Source organism: Salvia hispanica, chromosome 5, assembly GCF_029641045.1.
Source record: "Salvia hispanica isolate PSC_SH4W2 chromosome 5, Shi_PSC_v1, whole genome shotgun sequence".
Lineage (NCBI taxonomy): Eukaryota > Viridiplantae > Streptophyta > Magnoliopsida > Lamiales > Lamiaceae > Salvia > Salvia hispanica.
In genome coordinates this window covers 15,915,194-15,938,556 of record NC_142696.1, presented here as the reverse complement: position 1 = coordinate 15,938,556, position 23,363 = coordinate 15,915,194, and the positions used below count along the sequence as shown (strand labels likewise).

The window sequence follows — 23,363 nt, the reverse complement described above, 5'->3', positions numbered from 1 at the left end:
GGCTGTTAAGTTTACTGTGTCATCAGTCTCCATATACGCACAATCAATTCCATTCTTCCTCCAATCTCGTGGCGTTTTGGATAATGAGGGAACTACAAAAATGGTCCTTGGACTATGGGTTTATCTCGCCCATAGTCCCTGGACTTTAAAAATATCGACAGTAGTTCCTGGACTAAGGGTTTATCTCGAAATTGGTCCTTTTGGCTTTTTTTTTGTACGAAAATACCATTTGATATTATTTTGGGGGGTTTGGGCAATTTGGTCTTTTTACACTTTTAACATTTTAAATTTGATATTATTTTAGTTATGTACTAACTTTGATATTATTTCAAAATTATCATTCTTCTTCCATTTTGTTATCCTTTACTGAATTTGTTTTTTTTTATTTCAATATTAGATTTAATTTTATAAAATTAAATTTAATATTTAGATTTTTAAATATCAATAAATTTTTTTAGTGAAAACTATTAATTCATGGACACTATAAATATTGATTAAAACTATTAATTTTTGTTATTTAATATAATATTCAATTGAATTGAAGAAGTACAGAAAAATAATATTAATCATGATGGAAAAATAAGAGTTATTCTATTTAGGCTCTGTTCGATTGTTATAATTGCTTGTGATTAAATATTATGAAGTTGACTAAAAATTTGATCCTACTTAAAATTTTATATAGGAGTATTTTTGTTGAAATTTTCTAGTAAATTTTGATTGTTTTCAGATTAATAAACGAAAATTATATTAGTCTTACATTAGATGCATATTTATTTCAGAATAAATTGTGTTATACAATCTATTTATGATTAAAGCTAGTATTAAATATTGATTAAAACTAAGGCGTTGTCATACCTTATTGATTACATAGTACTATACACTATCAAATATTGATTATAATTATTAATTTTTGCTATTTAATAATTTTTATAATTAAAAAATTTATTGATATTTAAAAATTAAAATTTAAAATTTTGTAAAATTAAATCTAATATTGAAATAAAGAAACAAAGTGAAGGATGACAAAAGGGAAAAAGGATGATAAATTTGAAATAATATCAAAGTTAGTACATAACTAAAATAATATCAGATTTAAAATGTTAAAAGTATAAAAAGACCAAATTGCCCAAACCCCCCAAAATAATATCAAAGGGTATTTTCGTACAAAAAAAAGCCAAAAGGACCAATTTCGAGATAAACCCTTAGTCCAGGGACTACTGACGATATTTTTAAAGTTCAGGGACTATGGGCGAGATAAACTCATAGTTTAGGGACCATTTTTGCAGTTCACTCTTGGATAATATAGTGGGAAGTAATGCGAAACCCTCTATGAAATTTAATTGATGAGTTATCAACTAATGAATTTTTATTTCAATCAACCTACTACATCCTGTCCCTTCAAAATAATTACTTGTTTTTCCGTTCCATAAAAATATGCAATCTTTCTTTTTTAATCCGTCCCGTAAGAAAATGCATTTTCTAATTTTAAAAAGTCTTGAGACTCATTCTTCACAAACAATACTTTAATTACTGTTTCTCTCTACATCTTTTTTACTTTATCAATTTTACATTAAAACTCGTGCCGAACTCAAATTATTTATTCTTTGGGGATGGAGGGAGTAACTATTTCTATTTTGATAAATCCCTTAAATAGAATATTTTTAAATCAAATAGAAGCAATTTAGTAACGAAATTGTACAATTAATTTTAATTTTAATTTTAATTTTAATAACATGGATCTTATTTGATTTTAAATCTAGCTGCATTACGTATATATTTTTATGGAGTATTTGATTCATAGGAAAAAAGATGATAGACAACCTAAACCATCAGCGACATGGAACTATGCCAAATCACCTAAATATTTGACTTTATTGCATAGTGTGGCAAGATTTCATAAATTTAGGGTTTATCTTCGCCAGTGGTTAAACCGATGTTAAACGATAATTAAAGGAAAGTTCCAAAAACTAAAACAAATATTCATAAGATATTAAACTGAAGTTAAAGAACCTTAGACAATATTTTTAAACGTTATAGACAAAAATGGATACTAATTCAAAATTCAAGAACTATAAAATTATAAATAATAATAATAATAATAATAATAATAATATAATGACTATTATTATATTTTCCAATAATAATTTATTAAGTAAATATTAATGTAATTTTAAATTTATTTATTATATGATTTTAATATTATTTTAATAATTAATTATTTCATTAAAAGAATATTACTTCAATTATTATGTCAAATAGTTTATTGAATACTATATCATTCATTTAATATAAATTTAAAATTCTTACAATTTTTTTAATCTTTTTAAACAAGACAAGTAATTTATTATACTCCCTCCGTCCGCCAATTAAAGACGCATTTTGACTCGCTGCAGTTTTAAGAAATTACTTATTTGACTTTATAAAGAAAATGAATAAAAAAGTTATTGGAAGGTGAGTTCGATTTTAATATTTACACATTCTTTAAAAATAGACCACATTTGCCATTTAAGAATATCCTCTAAAAATAGACCAATTCTATTTAAGGAAACTTTTTTTTCTCTTACGAGGTGAGTCCCATTCTCTACTAAAATTACTTTAATCACTCCTTTCATCTCTCTTTTACTTTACCAATTGTGTATTAGAACTCGTGTCGTTTAGTACAGTATGAGGCCACTTACTAAAAGTGGAAAAAGGTATGTTTTTAAGACCTTCTCCAACCATTTACACTAAACTCAAACTCATTTATAGTATACATCATATCAAAGAGTAGTTTTACTCCAACCATTTACACTAAATTCAAAATTTACACCATTTTTGAGTTATTATCTCACAAAATTTTTGCAGTAACAACATATTTGATGTTGTTTTACAAAAAAACACTAAAAATGAGTTTGAGTTTGGGATATGGTTAGAGTACACCAAAACACATTTTTGGAGTATGGTTAGAGATGGTCTAAATGGCTGACACCACAAAAATATCAAAACTGTCAGGTTTCAGCGGGCGAAGGAAGTACTAAATCATATTTTTCAGTGATTATAATCTCTAATAATACTCCCACCGTCACTAAAATGTCAGGTTTCGGCGGGCGTAGGAAGTACTAAATCATATTTTTCAGTGATTATAATCTCTAATAATACTCCCACCGTCACTAAAAAAAGTAATGAAAGTACTACTGAATTTTCTAATTTTGCGAACTTCTTTCTCTCCAGTGAAATGATACCCATTCTCTAATAACAATACTTTAAAAACTTTTTCTCTCTATCTCTCTCTTACTTTATCAAATGTACAATAAATCTATGTCAAATCAAACGTTTATACTTTTTGAAGATAATATGACAAATAAACAAATCCTTAGTTTTTGTAAATAAGCTCAAAATCCTACAATATTTATTGGAATAATTTTAATCTTTAATTTTTGAACCTCTTTGTAGTTGTAAGAGTGTCCACTATAGATGGCCGGGCCAAGCCACAAAGTGTGGCCAGGCCACAAAATCGTGGTCGGGCCACCAATGCCCATGTTTCCCACTATAGTGGAAATGGCCAAGCTACCAAAATTTTTATTTTTTCCATTTTGTTTATATTTTAATTCTACTACAATAATAATTGAAAAAATGCATACGAACTAAAATTAAAACAAAATCTTCATTGTATTATACAAAGGGGTAAAATTATACAACGAAAATTTTCGACTTCTAATAAACTACTTTCCAAACGCATATCACGCTCTACGCCCTCCTCCCCTACGATTCCAAACCTCTTCTTCCATATCAGCCTGCAGTGTCGTATGTGATGTTTCCCTCCGCATATCGGCGAACCGTTGGATCAAGTATGCATCACTACGCGGTACACCCATCTGCAGTGGGGCGCTTGCAACACTGTGACCCGTACTTACACCCTCTTCCGGTGCCCAGTTCTCTGCAGAATATCCTTCGTCCTCTATTATCATATTGTGCAATATAATACATGCATACATGATGGAGGCGATATCATTTTCGTGCCATTGTCGAACCGGGCACCGAAGAATGGCCCATCGCGATTGGAGGACACCAAAAGCACGCTCAACGTCCTTCCTAGCACTCTCTTGTTTGGCTGCAAAATAGGATTGTTTCGGCCCAACCGGCTGTCGGATCGTCTTGACAAACACGGGCCAACGAGGGTATATCCCATCGGCTAAGTAGTATGCCTTGTTGTACTGCGTCCCGTTGGCCATGAATCTAACCGTCGGACCCTCACCCCGACACTCATCATTGAAGAGATGGGATGAATCTAGTACGTTGATGTCGTTGTTCGACCCTGCGACACCAAAATAGGCATGCCAGATTCGCAGTCGGTAGTCAGCAACAGCTTCCAATATCATTGTTGGGTGTCTTCCTTTGAATCCAGATGTGAACTGCCCCTTCCAAGCAACCGGGCAGTTCCTCCACTCCCAGTGCATGCAATCGATGCTGCCCATCATCCCCGGAAAATTATGCACTCGCCCGTGCATATCTATCAATCTCTGGCACTCATCGGCATTTGGCTTCCGTAGATACTCCGGACCGAAGATGGCCTGGATACAATTACAAAACTGCCTCAGCGCCGTCAGAGCAGTTGTTTCACCCAACTGCAGGTATTCGTCGAACATATCAGCGGGTCCGACATAGGCAAGCTGCCTAATTGTAGCGGTACACTTCTGATATGTCGACAACCCGGGTCGGCCGCTAGCATCATTGCGCAATGTGAAGCACCTGTACTGCTGCGCCAATGTATTCGCTATATGGATGAATAGCCGTTGCGACATTCTGAAGCGGCGACGGAAAATCTCTGTTGGGTAACGGGGGTTATCGCCAAAGTAGTCTTCTATCAACCGCTGGTGTGCCCCGACATGGTCACGCCAGATGGTCCGCCGATGATAGAACGGGCGAACGAACGCCGCCGCCGCCTCCTCCTCTTCTGCTTCCCGTTGCACCTCTTGAACGAATTCATCGAACTCCCTATCCACCAATTGTTGGAACTCATCGCCGGAACTCATTTTTCAAAAGTATAATTGGTGATAAAATGAAAAGAGTGGAAATTGGAATGGTGTAAAAAATTGGGGAAAAATAGGTATATTTGTAGAAGTAATTAAAAAAAAAAAAAAAAAATTCGGAAAAGGGGAGCCGCGGCTCGTGGCCGGTGCTATAGGAGGGCCGCGGCTCGCGCCCAAGCACCGCGGCCAGGCCACGATCGTGGCGCGCCCATGTCCCCCCCCCCCCCCCCCCCCCCCCCCCGCCCCGCCGCGGCTGCCCACCCCCTCACTATAGGGAGCCGCGGCTCGCGGCTCTCCCATGGCCCGGCTGTGGCTCGCCTATGGTGGACACTCTAACTTCTAAGGTAGGAAAGGAGGATTGAATTAGACTTATCCAAAATGGTGGCGCACACGATTAATTATAGCATTAATTCGGTGATCAAAATTCCGAGTTAAATATCGTCACTGCAGAAACCGTAAAAGCAACGAGGTCGGTTAAGTTTCTTAATTGCGTCTGCTCCATCTCTTCAACTTCCTCTTCTTATCGAAATACCAAAACCCCCTTTTTTCCAATTCAAATCCATCGACACCTTTTACTGTCTTTGGATTTTCTGAATAATTGATACACTAATCAACTCAGCTCCGACATTTTTCTTCAGTTTTAGAGTGAATGCAGAAACCTCTGATTTGAGACGATTTGAAAAAAGAGGTGATATGGAAAACGCCGCTATCAGCTCGACGGACACAGGCAACGGAGGGGAGGACGTCTACAGTTCTAAAGAATCTAATGCTTTCTTCGCTGATCATCTCGTTGTCATGGTGCACGGGATTCTCGGAAGGTAATCAATCTGATTGTTTGTGTGTGTGTGTTTTTTATTGATTAATTTGCATACGATTTTTTAATCTGAAGAATTGAGTTGCTGTGGTGGAAAGATGTGACTTGATTTTGTTGATTCGTTCGATTGATTGATGCAAACTTGGCGTTGAGGGAGAGTTAAAAGCACTAGAAATAGAGATCACATACACATTTCTGTGGATTTGAAGATTTTCTTACTCAATTGTTGATGATAGTGTTTCTGTTTGTGATCGTGTCATTGCAGTGGATCAGATTGGAAATATGCTGCTGAGAAATTCGTTGAGCAGCTTCCTGATAAAGTGTTTGTTCATTGTAAGTTGTTCATTTCTATATAAAGTGATTATGATCCGTGTGAGTTCTTCGTTGTTTTATGCAATCCATTCTTCCCACTCGGAAGTAAGAAGAATCCTTGTCCATTTTCAATGGATCAGCCAATATTCTTAGGGATGCAAGGTGATTTTGTAAGATAAGGCAATAACTCATTTCCATTCGCATAATTGGAGTGGTTTTGGTATTTGCAACTCCTTATGATTCAATAGTGGCATTTCTAATTTATATCTCATGAAATTCTTTCAGAAAAATAGTCTTAGCTCTGTAGCTTCCTGTGATATCTACTCTCTGCACTCTCTTACTTCTACTACTGAGAAATATTAGTAGATTTTTTCTTTCCCCACTTCTGCTTCAAAACCTTTTTGAACTGCAGGTAGTGAACGCAATGCAGCAAAGACACTGGATGGTGTGGATGTGATGGGTGATCGACTGGCTGAAGAGGTTGTTTCATGTTTATCATTTATGTTATGCCTTTTCGCTACCACTCCACAGCCTCCATTTCTAGAAAGTATTACATGGAATAAGTAACCATGGTTTGATTTATCAACTGGCATTGAATTTCAGGTCCTTGAAGTAATTAGAAGGAAGCCTAGTTTGAGGAAGATTTCTTTTATTGCACATTCTGTCGGGGGCCTTGTAGCAAGATATGCTATCGGGAAATTGTATAAACCTACAATGAAAGTAAATGGGGAAGAGCTATTAAATAATGAAGAGTCCAAGGGTAAAATAGCTGGTCTTGAACCAGTTAACTTTATTACTGCTGCCACTCCTCATCTTGGTTCTAGGGGTAACAAGCAGGTATGTATCTGAATGATAATAAAATTTTGAATCACTTGCATGCAACACCTCCATAAAATTTGAATCATTTGAGTTTTTGTATATATGTGGCCCTGGAGCAGTAGGATTTACATCTCCAAAATTATTGAGCAAACTTAGGAACAATCTATTAATTACTTGTAATTTCTTGTAGATGATGGTATATGGCGAATACTAAACTTAGTGCAGATAATTGCCAAGGACTTAAATACTTGTGGGCTGTGGCAATATAAATAATAAATCTCGGATGTTGAAATTGATTTTGTCATTTTGTTAGGATATTTATGGTGCATAATTGTTTCTGTGCAATATTAGGGAAGTAGATTCAGTATAATGTCTGAGAGAGAAAATGATTAACACTATTGAAATCATTTAATAGTGATCTTCTTTAGTACACAAGATGAAGTAGTGTAAGACAAAAGAGCAAATGGTGGGGAACTTGAATGAAGCCAGACAAGTGTCTGGCACAGAGGTTCAGTTGATGGATGACTATGCATGTAACTAACATTTGAAACTACAAGTTTGGCATGAATGGATGGTGTAGAAGAGCTTGTGGTAGTGGCATGGTGTGGAAGTTAAAGAAATGAGTGGTAAGAGAGATGAGACAAATCAGATGAGTAGTGTCTTTCCCTTTCCCTTATCTTGGGTGGGATGTTGCACATCATAATGAGACTGAAAACGAAGCAATAGTTGAGTAGGGAAGAAATAAACGAGCAGGAACTCAGGTAGGTAAAGATTGATCAAGTTAAGGTGACACTAGAGGAAGAAACTGCAATCAAATAGAAAGCCTCCCCTGAAAAATGTGAGGCTCACAGGTGATACCTGCATGAGCACTGCTATGAACTTCAACAGTAACTTTTATTCCCTAAATGACTAACTATATACTTGAATGTCAAAAGGAGCTAGGTCTCCACGCAAGAAAAGGCTGTTTCGTCCCTTTATACAAGGAACTATGGCTCTTAAAACAAAAGCCCTATTCTTCAGATTATTCTAATAACTTTTCCCGTGATAACTTTATCAATTAAGGAATAAAAGATAACTATGAAATAAATTAAATAGGGATATCGGGAATGATAACAGAGTTGGAGTTTTTACAGATGGTGCAGTGTAGTGTGCTGTTCCAATAAGATGTTACAATGGTTACAGATCATATTTGTGTGTGTTTTAATGGTTTAACCGAATGAGATATAACTGCAAACATTAGGATCATTTCCATTGAATTTAATGCCTATTGTGTTTACTTCAAAACTCTCATGATTGGTTAGATATTGTTTATCTTGTACTTAATCTGTGAGCAATGTATCTATCTTGTAACTACTTTTAGCCTTTTCATGTACAGGCTGCCTTTGGTGTTTGGTGGTTTGTTATTGTACCCTACCTTATGTTATTTAATTTGACTGATGTTTGACATTACTTCATTATTGCAAATCTGCCAGGTGCCGTTTCTCTTTGGGGTTACTGCTTTTGAGAAAGTTGCTAGTTGTGTAATTCACTTGATATTTCGGAGAACAGGAAGACATCTCTTTATGAACGACGACGATGAAGGAAAGCCACCGTTGCTGAAACGTCTGTTGGAAGATAATGAAGAGGGCTGTTTTCTGTAGGCTTTCTCCATGTCTCTAACTTGGATTTGAATTGCAAACTACTAGCTTGCTTTAGATGTACAGTATAAATTAGTAGTATTTTGTGCTACAACTAAAGGTATTATGACTTTCCTTTGCAGGTCCGCGCTGCATTCTTTTGAACGTAGGGTAGCGTACTCAAATGTTGGCTACGACAGTATCCAAGATTTAGAACCAACTATTAACTATCTTTATACACTAGTTTATCTGTTCCATATGTATTTTCTTGTTTTTTCTTAACCACATATTGTTCAGATATTGTTGGCTGGAGAACATCATCTATCAGACGCAATAGTGAACTACCCAAGGTCTTACCTTAGCCTTACTGTTGTGATTAGTCTATCATACTTCACTGCTTCTTTGTGACATTTGATCTTTGACAGTGGGAGGATTCTGTTCATGAAAAATATCCTCATGTTGTGTATGAAGAGCGCTGCAAGGCATATGACAAGCAGTTGTGTGAGCCTACAGTAGAAATTGATGGTTTAGACGAGCTAGAAGGTTTGTGACTTCCTCTTTCTCCTGCAGGGTGTTTGGAAAGCTATACATGTTAAATTTTGCTGTTAGTTAGACCTCAGGTTAAAGCCTGATTCTTCCCTCATTTGGAGTTTCACATCTTACTAGAAGAGAGCTCTGTTGTCATTTTCATTGATATTTTTTCGAGTAAAAAGTCGATTCTTAATGTTATAAACAGAGGAACTAGTGAACGGCCTATCTAGTCTGTCATGGGAGAAAGTTGACGTAAGCTTCCACAAGAGCAAGGCAAAGTTTGCTGCTCATAGCATTATCCAGGTCTCTCTCGTTTCCATCTTCCTATCATACGCATCTAAATGATTTTCTTTGTCTAGGGCTGTTATGTTGATTGGTCTTGCAGATTCATATTGCTTTCATTTTCCGACATATGTTCATGAGCTATGTCATACTGCATCGATTGAACTTTTTTTAATGGCTGATTGTGTTATGCAGGTTAAAGACCAATCCATTCATTCCGATGGCGCGGACGTTATACAACATATGATCGATCGTTTTCTTCTATAGATGAGCTTGAGCTCGTCTGGTAAATCTTGGTTTCATTTGCTGCGCTATGTTGAAGAGGCTATGTATCTTTTCGTAGTCATTGTTATGATAACTCTGATTTATTAATCGCCGTCGAATGTAAATGTATTGGTAACACAACTTGTTCTATAAATGAGAGTACTTTTATTGGAAACTAATGTATGACTATTTCCAATATAGACCTTTTCACTGACAAATTTATGGAGGAACAGAAAAGCCTTCACTTGCTAAATAGCGTGAGTGAAATGAAGAGGCATGGGAGCAGATAAGGTAAATCAACATCAAATTGGGTTATTAAAGTCAATAATATTACTATCAAATATGGGGAAGGCCCACTCTAATAAAGTACTATCAAACACTGCACAAAATTTGAGTTCTTTCCATTCTTGGTTATCAAACACATTGATACGTATTAATTAAATTCATATGTATAGAAAAATTATTGGAAGAGAGTAGAGGAGTTGGAAGAGGATCGTCTGTTTTTCTGAAGAAAATGAGAGAAAATATATTATGGATTTCTGGAGAATTGTGGAAATAATTAGATACTGTTGAATATAGACTAAAATATATAGTGAGATGTAATAAATACAAACTCTAAATTATAATCGAGATAGTTAGAAAATGTTAATAGATGACAAAATAAATCAACAAAAAATATCAACGCAGCGTGTTGACATTGCGTTAACATTTTCTGTTGATGTTATTTTGTCATCTTTTGATATTTTTTAACGGTCCAGATCATAATTTGGATTTTGTAAAATATATAGAGTTTACATTTTTATTCCTACGTAGTTACAACTAGAGTTGTTGAATCTACAAATCAACTTAGTTGAGGTTGTGCAAGAAAGATTTGCCAAATAAGATAGATCGGTCATTGGTTTATCCTTTTGCCACAAAGTTGTCTGTTGCATAATTGAGGGTCCAGAGGAAAGGCAATTTTATTGATTGAAAAAGGTGATATTGATTTTTGGGAATTGAGTTGATTTGAGCAGGGCTTTATTAGTAGTAAATGATTTTTGTCTCTGCTATGGAACATTGATTTAAATTTATTAACAAAGTATCTTGCTATTCTGTTTCAATCTATCTGGTAATCTGGATATAGCTCATGTTATACTGTAATGATCTATTCTTACAAGTTACAACTGGCCTATTTCTCTGTTTCTCATGTCTAAGCATCCTAATAAAACTCCTGTAATAAAGAGTTCTATGATTTTTATTAAATTCTCATCTATTTAGAGTATGATCATGGTACCGTTAGTGAAAATTGTTAGCTGTTATATTTTTTACAACCTCAATTATTGAGGCCTTTTATTAATATAAAATGAAATGGATCACAAATTTATTTATTTGACATAATTGGAATGGTGGGGGTCTGGCAACATTTAATTGGGGACCATCTTTATTTAAGAGAACTAGTTCAAAATCATGTACAGTATAATTAAATTAAAGTCCACAAGACACAATTGTATCACGGTTCAAAAAAGTATCATGGAAAATATTCAACTTTAATAATTTATAAATGTATGTTTTTTGAATTGTATACACCGTACACACTTTATGGTAGTTTCCATGAAACTAATTAGATCTACGAAGACGAAAGTTCAATTTTTGATGCATATACATTATATTAAGCTAATTTCAATTAATAAGAATATGTTTGCGAATATACTTCTTCTCACTCATGAAAATGAATCATGATGGCATCCATTAGCTATATATCAATTTTTAGCTACTACTCCCTCCGTCCCAAGATAAGTGACCTATTTCTTTTGGGCATGAGATTTAAGGAATGATATTTAAATAAGTTAAAGTCGAGAGAGTAAAATATGAGAGAGGGAAAAGTAGAGGAGAGAATAGAGAATAAAGTAGGTGGAGAATAAAATAAGAGTTATGACTTTTTGCTAAAAATGGAAATAGATCACTTATAATGGGACACCCTAAAGAGGAATACAAGTTACTTTATCTTGGGACTGAGGAAATATTATTCCCTCTCTTTTATCTTTATTTGGCTTTCGAGTCACGAACCATATGGCGACGTGATGAATTGGACGTCAATGATGATGTATTGTACACTCAACCGATTATAGAACTTAAAAGTGGAGTAATATACCCCAGTCAATAAATATACTACTACTACTACTATTTTCTATTTACTATTTCTCACAACTAACTTATTTATCTGTTTTTTTTATTATAGAATTAAACAATTTCTAAAAATCCCCCAAAAAATGGACTTTTAATTTATTACTCCATGCGTCTATCATTAAATGTCCCATTTTTCCTTTTTCATTCATCCGTCAATAAATGTCTCATTTCACTTTTACCATATTTGATAAATGAACCCATACATTTTACTAACTCATTACTGTCACATTTTATTATAAAATCAGTATATAAAAATAGGCCTCATATTCCATCAACTTTACTTCATAAAATCAAACAATTTTTTAAATCCGTATCGATCGCATACGAGACATTTAATAGCGGATGGAGGAGGTAGTACTATAGGAAATGAGTCTAAAGAAGAGGATCAACACATGGGCATGCTGGTAAAAGGTAAATTTAGAGACTTAGAATTTCTGAAAAAACAATACTTACCTAATATAGTATGTGTGCATTTGTTGGCATTTTTATTCTAGTACTATACACTAATTTCTTCTCACTAATTAAAAAAAAGTAAGTACCACTCATATTCTCTCACATTGAAAAGTAAGTTTCCTGGATTTGAACATCGATCACATTCACAGGTCTCTTGCTCAACATGATCACTTGCTTGACTTTTTGTAGGATGCATTTAAATGTCAATCAAGAAGCCTGATTGCCACCGGCGTCCCCACGCTTCTCTCTCCTCCTCTTCCGTCCGGCCGACACCGGCGGCCCCATTTTCCCGGCGTCCATTGGGAAGTTCAAGATGGCCTTACTCCCCCTTATCTTGAATGCGGCGCAGTCATACGCCCGCGCCGCATCCACCGCCGTCTCGTACGTCCCCAGCCACACCCGGCTCGATTTCCGGGCCGGGTCCCGAATCTCCGCCGCGTACTTCCCCCACGGCCTCCTCCTCACCCCCCGATAACGCCTCACAGGACCCGACCCGAACATGCTATCCGTCGTTGGAGGACAAATTTCGGGTTTTGCTTCGACTTCAAAGAAATCGGACCGGAAATCCGAACCGGGCCGGTTTGGGTCTGAAGAAGACGAGGAAGGGGATGCATCGGAGAAGTAAACGTCCAAGTTGTCGAAGAAGGAGTCTGAAAAATTGATGTCTTCAAAAAGGTGTTGGCGGATGAGATCTAATGTTAAGAACTCATCGGAATTTGCCATCATGATAATTAACTCTTTTATGTTGTATAGACTATAGAAAAGAGTTTTGAGATATTGTTGTGAAGGAGAAGAGGAATGGGACATATATATATAGAGAGAGGGGTGTAATGTAAATTGTAATGTATGATGAGAGTGTGGTTGTTGTGTAGGTACGGTGTGGGAAACGTTTGAAGTTGAGTTGTTTCTGTTTAATAAGTAGCTGGGGACACAAAATTTTCGTCTTGTGGTTGCAAGATTAAAATCCCCCCTTATAGATATAGTGATTGTGGGGCCCTTTGTTAATTATAAATCAAAAAGTTTTCATTATAGTAATGAGCCTACTGTACATCTTTACGTGTCGACCAAATTGATTGGATTAATCATTATTCATCGACACCGCCATTTAGAGCATTCACGGCTGTCGCCGTCTATTGTGCAGCCAAGCCGTGGGAGGGTGGTGGCAGGTACCGAGGGAACGGGTAGGGTTAGGGTTGTAAATTTCTAGCTCGATAAAATTAAAACTCGATTAGTCAGCACCCGATAAACCCGCAATCCGTTAGGGTCATCCGAAAACCCGATAAAATTTCTATTGTTCTATTTGTTTTACTCCTAATTCAACACTTCATTGAAAATTTTTATAATATAGATAACTAAAAAATAACTTTTCAATTTTATACTCGATCCGTCCCCCTTTACGTGAGGCATTTCTTTTCGGCATAAGATTTAAGAAAGTTGTGTTTGGTGAGTTAAATAAAGTAGAAGAGAGAATAAAGTAAGAGAAAAAAGAGAGATTGTTTTTAGCTAAAAAAAGAAATGACTCAAGTAACTTGCGACAACCCAAAATGAAATACGACTCAAGTAATTTGGGACGAAGGAAGTATTAATTATACAAATTATATATTAAATTTTTATTGATATAATAATTGATAAATAAATTATAAACTTCAAATACACTAAAAAAATATTTGAATTTCTAAAACATGCATTAACATTTCTCAAAATATGTTTATGTTTTATTTTTCACAAATCTCAAATATTAGTATTTGATCAAGTTTATGTTTGAGTTTTAGCATATATCTCAAATTTATTATAATTAAATGTTTTACATTTTATAAATATAACTAATTTTATCATTATTTATTGGATTGATCGCATGTTAATTTTATGGGTAACAATCCATCTAATGGGCTAGCACGAAACCCGAGCTTTTAGGATTATGGTCGAACTCTTATAATCCAATAAAAATCACAAACCGATTGACCCGAAAACCGTGTAGGTTTGGGCAAAACCCGCTGGGACGACCTGATTGACATCCCTAGAAACGGGCTTGGGCGCGGGATGGATGACGGTCGCTCGGCACCTATTGTGTGCCATCCGACCGCCGAGCGGGCACCTAATTTTCACGTTGTCGCTAAAAATGGCTTTTGATGATGACGAGGTCCAATTGACAAGCTCATCTCGGACGCCTTGTGAGAGCAGACGTCTGCGGAGTTAGACCGCAAACTGGAACAACACTTTCGGGCAGAACTGGAATGAAATGAGACATTATTGCGGGCCATGTAAATAAAAAAAATGAGACATTTAATGGGGACCGGAAAGAGTAATACTAAGAGCATCCGAACGGAGGACGTTCCGGCAGACGTTGGACCGGCGTGCCGGACATCCGCCATTAGGCGTGCGAGGGGCGGATGCGAACGTTCGCTATAGACACCGCACATCCGCAGCTTTCCGGCAACGTCCGTCGTGACGTCCGCCATTGCAGTGCCACGACGGACGTCCCAGCGGACATCCCGATTTATTTATTTATCTTTTTATAAAAAAACTCTATACATACAGCTCGTTGCAAACTCTATATATACAATTTTTTAAAAAACTCTAACTCATGTATTATCGTCAAATAAAGGCCTAAAACAAAAACATATCATACCATCGGGACCCCCGTTCGGCTAGCTGCAGACTATACAGATTCAAGGCATAACATGTAACTTTGTTTGAATCATTTTTTGGTTTGGGATGGTTTTTTTTGGTGAACTATGTATTTTTTTAATTTAAATATGTATGTTTTTAAAAAAAAATAAAATCGTTGCATTTTTCCTGTATTCGTGTCGAAATTTTAATTCCGTGAATTGCATATTTGTGAATTTGTGAATATTTATTATGGTGGATGTTCACTGGAATGTCTTTAGGGATGTCCACCTTATGCATTGGAATCTCCTTATGACGTGGCAGTGCAGTGGAAGAGTCCTTATAATGTGGCAGGAGGTGTTTTAGAAAGTCCGCCGAGACATCCGCACCACTATAGATGCTCTAAACCAAGTGAGGCGGTGTCGAGGGCGCCCATGCTGGTGTTTAAGGGGAGTGTTCAATCATCGTCTACAAAAAAAATTCAAAAAAATTCTAGAAAAAATTCTATCATGCAAATAAGTTACACAAACGGACCTCTAAACATGCTCACTAAATCACTATCAACTAATTAACATTGACTTTCGGTAAATTAAGTCATCCTGGTAAATTTTGTCATAATTAAAATTATTAATACTGAATAAATTCCAAAAACTATAAAGGACTATACTCAATTTTTTTCTGGCATGTCAGCACCTTATTTAAAATCACTAGCTCTTAGGAGTATTTTTTTTTTCATTTCTGCTCATGTTTCTTATAGCATAACACACATCGATAAGGTCATTTCTCAAGAAAAGTATCAAATGAACCTTTAGTAATTCTCCTTGTTTAGTTTGGGAAAACAAAATACCCTTCTGTCTGGGTTTGCTTGAATCGGATTTAACAGTGTAATATCACGTGTTTATTAGTGTAAATCAGATTTTTATCGATTAATCTCATATTTTAATCATGTAAATTAAGTTTTGGTTATCATTGAATTATTATTATGTCATGTTAATTCATAATATATTGTGTCATTAATGGGCCATGTTGTGTACGAATCAGGTCTGACTTTGAAGATAGCAGACCAGTTTTGTGTTAATATTGAGAGTGTCCTTAACTGATCAGGTCTAGATTGCATTTTATTGAATTGAATTATTATCAAGTTCATGTGATAATGAAACAGCCAACAAGATATTCTATTCTACAATTGAGTTGTGCTAATAGTCTCACACGGTGATCATTTATAAGTTAATATGTAGTATAAGCATTAATTTCTCTTCGTCCATTAAAATAGGCTATTTAGGTTTAATGCGCAATTTGTAAAATAAGAGAAAAATAGTTGAAATAATATAGTAGATGGTAGAGTTCATAAATAATAAAGTAAAAGAAAGAGAAAAAGATTTTTATAAATAGATATGGACTATTTTTATGAGATGGACGGAAAAAAAAATTTCTTTTATTTTTATGAGACTGAGGAAATATAATACTTCCTTCGTCTCATTTTACTCGCGCTTTTCATTTTAGGTTGTTAATTTGAGATTGATTTTTAGTAAAATTAAATTAGTATTTTAAATGTAATAAGAGATCACTTAATAATAAAATATTTAATTAATTTTAATATATTAATTAAATATTTTAATTTTTATTTAAATAATAAATTATATAAATAATTTGGGATGAGTTAAAATAGAAAAGTGCAAGGAATATGAAAAAGAGAGATTAAATAATGTCATTTGCAAGTTGCTGCATATAGGTCTATTCTTACTTGTCAAGGGGGAGGAATGACTTGGTCCCACGTGCTTTCATTTGTCGCCTCGTTACATTATTAATTACTCTGTTAATTATAAATATCAATATTAGTACTGTACCAATTTTGAAATGATTTTGGCTTTAACAATGATACATGAAAAAAAGGCTGCGGTTATAGTGGAGTATGATATTTTAGTTAGCAGCAAAATACATTTGACTAATATTTTTCGCAGGAGGAAAAACTGGCGTTACATAATTTCTAATTCTATCGACAGTAGCAGGAATTTAATCGAAAGAAACAAACTATTAGATCTTGAAAAGTCACAGCAGGAGATATTTTCAGTCCCAAATTTATTATCCCTCTAATACCATTCAAAAGGTTATGCCACTATTAAATAATATATATAATTGTGTGATTTCAAAATCATTGCCGAACTTTCTTTTAGCAATATTATTAAAACAGCCTAAATAGTTTACATTCACCTTGAGGCTCGAGTACTCATTTCTTAATATAAAAAGTCAATCAAGTATATGTATTACTACCTCCGTCCCCCAAAATTTGCTACACTTTGACCCGACACGAGTTTTAAGAAATGTAATGAAAAGTGAGTTGAAAAAGTTGGTGGGATGTGGGTCCTACTTTTAGAGTATTAGTTTTATAATAAAATGTGAGTAGGAATGAGTTAGTAGAATATGAGGTCCACTACTAAAAATGGTAAAAGTGAAGTGTATCAAATTTTCAGGGACGGATCGAAATGGTAATATGTATCAAATTTTCAGGGACAGAGGCAGTATTTACTAAATATAATTACTTGTTTTGTAGCCATATATGTTGTATTAATGGAGATGTGTACAACTACGTACGAGCACAATAAGAGATTTTAGTGGGTACCCCTTAAAATACATATTCTATTGTCGATATAATCAATAAAGATTATTTCCACGCATCATAGTAATGAAAAACTATCTTCTCTATATTATTTTATCATTTTTTTATTTTAATTATTTATTACTATCATTTTTTACAAAATGAATGTAAAAAGTAATTGGAGCTGCTAAAGCAAAACAAAGGAGTATATGAATTAAAACACCTTATACTAGTAATGCTCCTATATATTAAGAATTCGATGTATAATTTTTTCGAGTTATTCTTATAGAGTATTATAGACTTTTTTAGCCTAAGCTTAAATGTAGTATAAATATCTTGTACTTATATATCTTGGTTTAAATTGATGTCAAAATCAATGATATGCTTACAAAACATGAAATGCTTTTTTAAAGTACTGGAAGTGTAACGTAAATCTTTTTAATTATCTCAAAGATTTTGACTTGGGTTATTAAATAAGTAGGAATGTATTCAATGTTGAACTAAATTTAAATACCAAACTAGTGACTAAATCGCCATCCACTTTTCTAAGTTAATAGATAAAATAATTCAAGCAAATAATTTATTTCATTTTTAGATCGTTTTACTTTATTTCTTACGGACTTCACTATTAGATCGTTTTGCTTCATTGTAGAGATTGTTAGCGTCCTAATATGTATTTGTAATAAAATGAAAATCAGATAAAGTTCATACTTTAAAAAGAAACCTAAATAGGTAAATACAATCAATCTAGACCTCAATTTGAACCATGGAGGTCGATAGTAGAAAAAAATGGATATATATTGATGTTGGAAGAGGCAAACTCATCCGTACAAGTGGTGGTTTACATGCAAGTGGGCGGCTGCGGATTACTAATTGAAACCTTTCCTCAATTCATTGAACTTTAACTGCATGCCAACAATTATTTCATTTCACATTATTGGTTATTCAGCTGCCCCAATTAATTCATTTTTGGCAAACGACACATATCTAAATATGGATGTCAAAGACATGTAAAATGGCGGTTAGAGTCCAATTTTTTTTAGGTTGGGTTAATTGGCAATAGGCCGAGGTGGATATGTCTAATTTGAAATTAAAGAGGTGGCCCGACTAATTGAAAATTTTCATTATAAGTCAAACTTTAATAATCGGCTTCTGATCTTCATAATTAATGAAGGGTATATGCTTGTCAAATCCTTGTGTAAGTTGCGGTTGATATCGTACTTTTGCATCAACTATCAACTTAAATGCCTTGATTGCTAAAATACCAAGTATTTTTCATTAAACAAGTGTTGTTATTATATAAAGAAATTTATTCAGGTTAAAGTATTTTTTTCTTCTAAACTCTTTGGCCAGTGGTGGATCCAGAATCCTAAAACGAAGAAGATAAAATTTATTGAAAGCTAACGAAGGGGGAAGGGGAAACGTCGGAAGCTATTGGAGGGGGCGACAATGGAAAATTCACATCCGGGTCCATGGTAGTGGGTCGACTGTGAGGGGCAGTAGCCCCCTCTTGTCACCCTGGATCCGCCACTGTGAGCATCGACGGTACTAGGTGGGATCGAGTGAGGTCGACTGACCTCAATTTTAGTTTATGAGTACTGTCAGAAATTTTTATTATTTGGCCTATGATCTCATAGAAGCTCAGACCTTGCTTTCCTCATTCCTTTTCTATTGTGCAATTTACAAGGTCTAGCCATATTTTAGGAATTTGCAATTTTATGGTTCAGATAACTACTAAATCATCATCCACGAGACGGAAGATTTACCCATTTTTTTTGCGGTCATCTTAATTATGTCATATACTTCCCCGTTGTAAGAGATACTCGCACTTATAATATCTGTATTAAAATTTGCCATACCCAAAAATTTTCGGTAAGGTAGAAGTATGGATTTTAATCATATCGAAATTTTTGTACAGTATGTATATATGGTATGAACATTTCGACACGATATACTGCACCGATCTACTCCGTCACGAGCAGTATTATGTAAACCATATATCCTAGATGAGAAGAATAATTGTCAAATAGGTCATACTGTATATGTTCTTTAATTTGAAATATTAATGAATAAATGGCATTGGTAACATTAACAACATCTTCTGAATAATCAACGGATGCGAAGTATGGCTCAAATCTCCTAACCTTGGCATGTGAGTGACGTTGATGAAGTATAGAGATAGAAAGAATTCATATTGAAACATTTTTGCACTATTTTATGTAATCAGACATTTCCGAACTAAGAAATTAGCATAAAATAATACCCCAACGAATATAAAATCAATGGCAGTTATGTACTTATATGCAATTATTGTCAAAACTAACTAAGACAGGTAACTTCCTATGTCGATTCAACAGAATATGCAAGTCAAAATTCACACTTTGCAGCAAAATGTTTTCATACACTTTTTCCCATCGTGTGATTCTTTTACAATGACTTCTGAGAAAGCATTCAGATTAGCTTTGTTTTTTTAGTTTCAACTGATGAACTTTCTGGTCAACCACTAGCTAATAAATTATAGTAATACTACTAATAAATTCTCGCTGTTTTTCATATATTTAAATGGAGATAGCTTAATTTATTTGTAACTGATTTAAAATTTAATAAAAAAAAAAAGTTCGGAGATTTCACGTAACTTGATATACATTTGCTACATTTGATAATCCAAATACTATGATTTAACTCTTCTACATGATCTGTAAATTAATATTCCTTCGTCCCATATATATTAATTGGCAATGGTTGATCCGGCACGAGTTTTAAGAAATGTCGTGGAAAGTGGGTAAAATTAATTAATGAAATGTGAGTCCTACTTTTATATGTTAGTTTTATACTCCCTTCGTCCGGCATTAGGAGTCCCGGTTGACCATTTTCATCCGTCTGGTATTAGGATTACAGTTAGACATTTTCATAAAAAGTGAAATAAAAATATTAAGTATAAAATAAAATACTAAAAAGCATAAGTGAAAACACATCAAAAGAATAAAGCAAATATTAATGCAAATGGGTCTCACATTCCATTATCACACACTCTAATTATTACACACTCAAACATTTCTTAAAAATCCGCATCCTACTCAACCGAGACTCCTAATGCCGGACGGAGAGAGTGATAAAATTTGAGTGAAATGAGTTAGTAGAATGTGGAGTCCATTATCAAAAGTAGTAATTAAAAAATAAGAGTGTCAATTAGTTGGAGACGAACGAAAAAGGAAATTGGTGTCAATTAATGTGGTATAAACGGAGTATTGTACATGAGCGATTTTTAGTTTATTAATTCGGAAATAGGCGTAGTAATATTTTTCAAAATTTGATTTGGTCACTATCTGAATATAATTTGAATATTAGTGATAATTGCAAGATTGTTCTTTGCGACGCTGAAAGTCAAAAGAAATGTTGTATATTTTGTTCTAATAAACAAGATAGTTTATGTGTACCTTCTACCCCAACGCTAGAAATATTATGCAAATGTTCCAATTTAGTCATCCCCAATTAATTATATGTTCTGATTTTTCTTATTTTTAGTCGTAAAGTAGACATATGGTATTTTGACGCGATTCATTCAAGAAAAACAGAAAACAACAAACTAAATGGTTAAGTTTTCAATCAATTAAGTACTGTTTTGATCTTAATTATTTCAATAGTAGCTTTGCAGTCGTGGAGCTACTAGCTATGATCAATTCATGATTAACAAGTTTTGTGGTTATCATTACTTTATTAATAAATTTAATAAAGTCAACTTATGATTAAGTAGCTTTGTTGCTGTGAATTATAAGCAAAATTGGGTAAATTTATGAGTAAGAAACATTTTGGTAATGAATGACACAAAATAAAGATAATTACATACGTAATTTTTTTCGTTGAAAAATGTCCAAAATTGAGAACTCAAAGAAAATTGCCCAAAAATAGAGGACATAATTGTCCACTACACTGCCTTTGTTTTGAATTTTTCGGATACTTTTATTAGTATTTTTAGTTCGGTACACCAAGATTGAGATGCTTTTCAAATTATAGATGATGCATTTAGAAATACTAAAATATATTCCATCTGTTCCGCGGTAGTTGAGTCATTTCATTTTCTGCACTCGTTTCGAAAAAATGAAAATAAATAGCTAAAGTGGATAGAGAGTAAAGTAAGTGAGAGAATAATGTAAATAAGAGTCTTATCTTCATTATTCTCCTTCCTATTTTACTTTATCTACTTTAACTATTTAGTATCATTTTTCTTAGGGGTGGCAAATCGTGCGTGTCGGGTCGTTATCGTGTCGACACGATAACGACACGAACACGATAACAACAAACACGAACACGACCCGTTAAGAAAACCTCAAACACGAACACGAACACGACCCGCTACCCTCAGACACGAACACGACACGAACCCATTAATGACACGAAAATAAGTATTGAAAAATGAAATAATAAGAATAATAATATTAAAATATTATGTGTTAATAATAATAATATTAAAATATTATGTGTTAACGGATAACACGAACACGACACGAACACGCATTGTTAGCAGATAACACGAACCCGACACGAACACGACACGAACACGACACGAAATTTTCGTGTCCTTAATGAGTCGACCCGATAAGGACACGAACACGATAAGCTCTGACCCAAACCCATTAATTTCGTGCCGGTTCGTGTCGTGTTATCGTGTCGTGTCAAAAATTGCCAGCCCTAATTTTTTTAAAACGAGTGTAGAAAATGAAATGACTCAACTACCGCGGAATAGAGGGAGTACTACTGTATGCCTGTTTAGTGAGATTGTCAGTGGTTTGAATTTTTCCTATTGCTAAAAAATGTCCTTTTAGTGAGAATGTTAGTGGTTTGAATTATAGGAAAAATATGGTCGATTCACAGCAAAAGAATTATGTACAAAATTATTGTAGTAATATATAGATGTAAATATTAAGACCGAAGGATATAAATGGTCCCCTCGGAAATTAATTGACATTAAAAAGTAGGGATGGGGAAAAATACCGAAATACCGGCCTTATCGTACCGAAAAAATATCGAAAATACTAAATTTTCGGTATACCGTGACTTTCAGTATGGTATGATACCTTACCGAAAGATTCCGGTAAGGTAACGGTATGAATTTTCAAATACCGCGGTATATCGCTGCATACTGAAATTCGGTATATATCGTAAATTTAAGATATATACCGTAAACTAAGGTATATACCACAAAAATATAAACACAATTATATATAAAATATATTTTATATATTTTTAAATTATAAAATCTATTTTGAAATATAAATATAATTATGAATAAATTATATTTAATTTATTTTTAAAATTATAAAATATAAATAATATTTTAAAAACTCTAATTTTCTATTTTAATTGATGTTGAAAGTCAGGTATACCGCAAAAGTAAGGTATACCGAACTTCAGTACGGTATACCGAAATTGAGGTACGGTATCGGTATGGAAATTCGTCATACCGAAAATAAGGTATACCGAAGTTCGGTATACCGAAAACTTTGGTCAGGTAAATGTATGACTTTTTCGCATACCGTATTTACGGTAAGGTATACGGTATGGTGGTTTCGGTAAGGTATACCGTATCTACCCACCCCTATTTAAAAGTCATGAAAACGTAGGATATAGAATTTTTTCCGTTAATTAATTACTTTTGGAGACCATTCAAAGATCTGTGCTTGAATGAAAAATACCAGAGATACAATTGAGATTATCTCGATTCTCGACAAATTTAGTTTGATAAAATATGGTACTTCCTCCGTCCCACTTTAGGAGTCCCAGTTGAGTCGGACACATGTTTTAAGAAAAAAGTGTTTGTGTGTAATAAATAAATATTGTAGTGGATGCTGGGACCCACTTTTAATTGGGTGTCCAATAAATAAGTGTTTTAGTGA

The 23,363-nt window shown here is 34.1% G+C and overlaps 1 protein-coding gene and 1 pseudogene across 1 annotated transcript; one reads left to right on the top strand and one right to left on the bottom strand.

Annotated features, from left to right (window-relative positions):
- The first annotated feature begins 5,471 nt into the window (after nucleotides 1-5,471).
- On the top strand, nucleotides 5,472-9,826 carry LOC125186237 (alpha/beta-Hydrolases superfamily protein). Its single transcript, XM_048082591.2, has 10 exons — nucleotides 5,472-5,827; nucleotides 6,089-6,156; nucleotides 6,548-6,615; nucleotides 6,739-6,972; nucleotides 8,427-8,590; nucleotides 8,714-8,769; nucleotides 8,868-8,920; nucleotides 8,996-9,113; nucleotides 9,307-9,404; nucleotides 9,579-9,826. The coding sequence occupies exons 1-10, from the start codon at nucleotides 5,703-5,705 to the stop codon at nucleotides 9,648-9,650; spliced, it is 1,056 nt and encodes a 351-aa protein (XP_047938548.1). The 5' UTR covers nucleotides 5,472-5,702; the 3' UTR covers nucleotides 9,651-9,826.
- Nucleotides 9,827-12,212: 2,386 nt separating this feature from the next.
- LOC125187484 (ethylene-responsive transcription factor ERF106 pseudogene) lies at nucleotides 12,213-13,119 on the bottom strand (annotated as a pseudogene).
- Between the last annotated feature and the right edge of the window lie 10,244 nt (nucleotides 13,120-23,363).

Excerpts from the sequence above, each read along its gene's own strand:
- LOC125186237 (XM_048082591.2), top strand. The coding sequence starts at position 5,703 with ATGGAAAACGCCGCTATCAGCTCGACGGACACAGGCAACGGAGGGGAG. Across the intron at positions 6,973-8,426 it reads GTTCTAGGGGTAACAAGCAG|GTGCCGTTTCTCTTTGGGGT; the intron begins GTATGTATCTGA and ends CAAATCTGCCAG. Across the intron at positions 9,405-9,578 it reads CTGCTCATAGCATTATCCAG|GTTAAAGACCAATCCATTCA; the intron begins GTCTCTCTCGTT and ends TGTGTTATGCAG.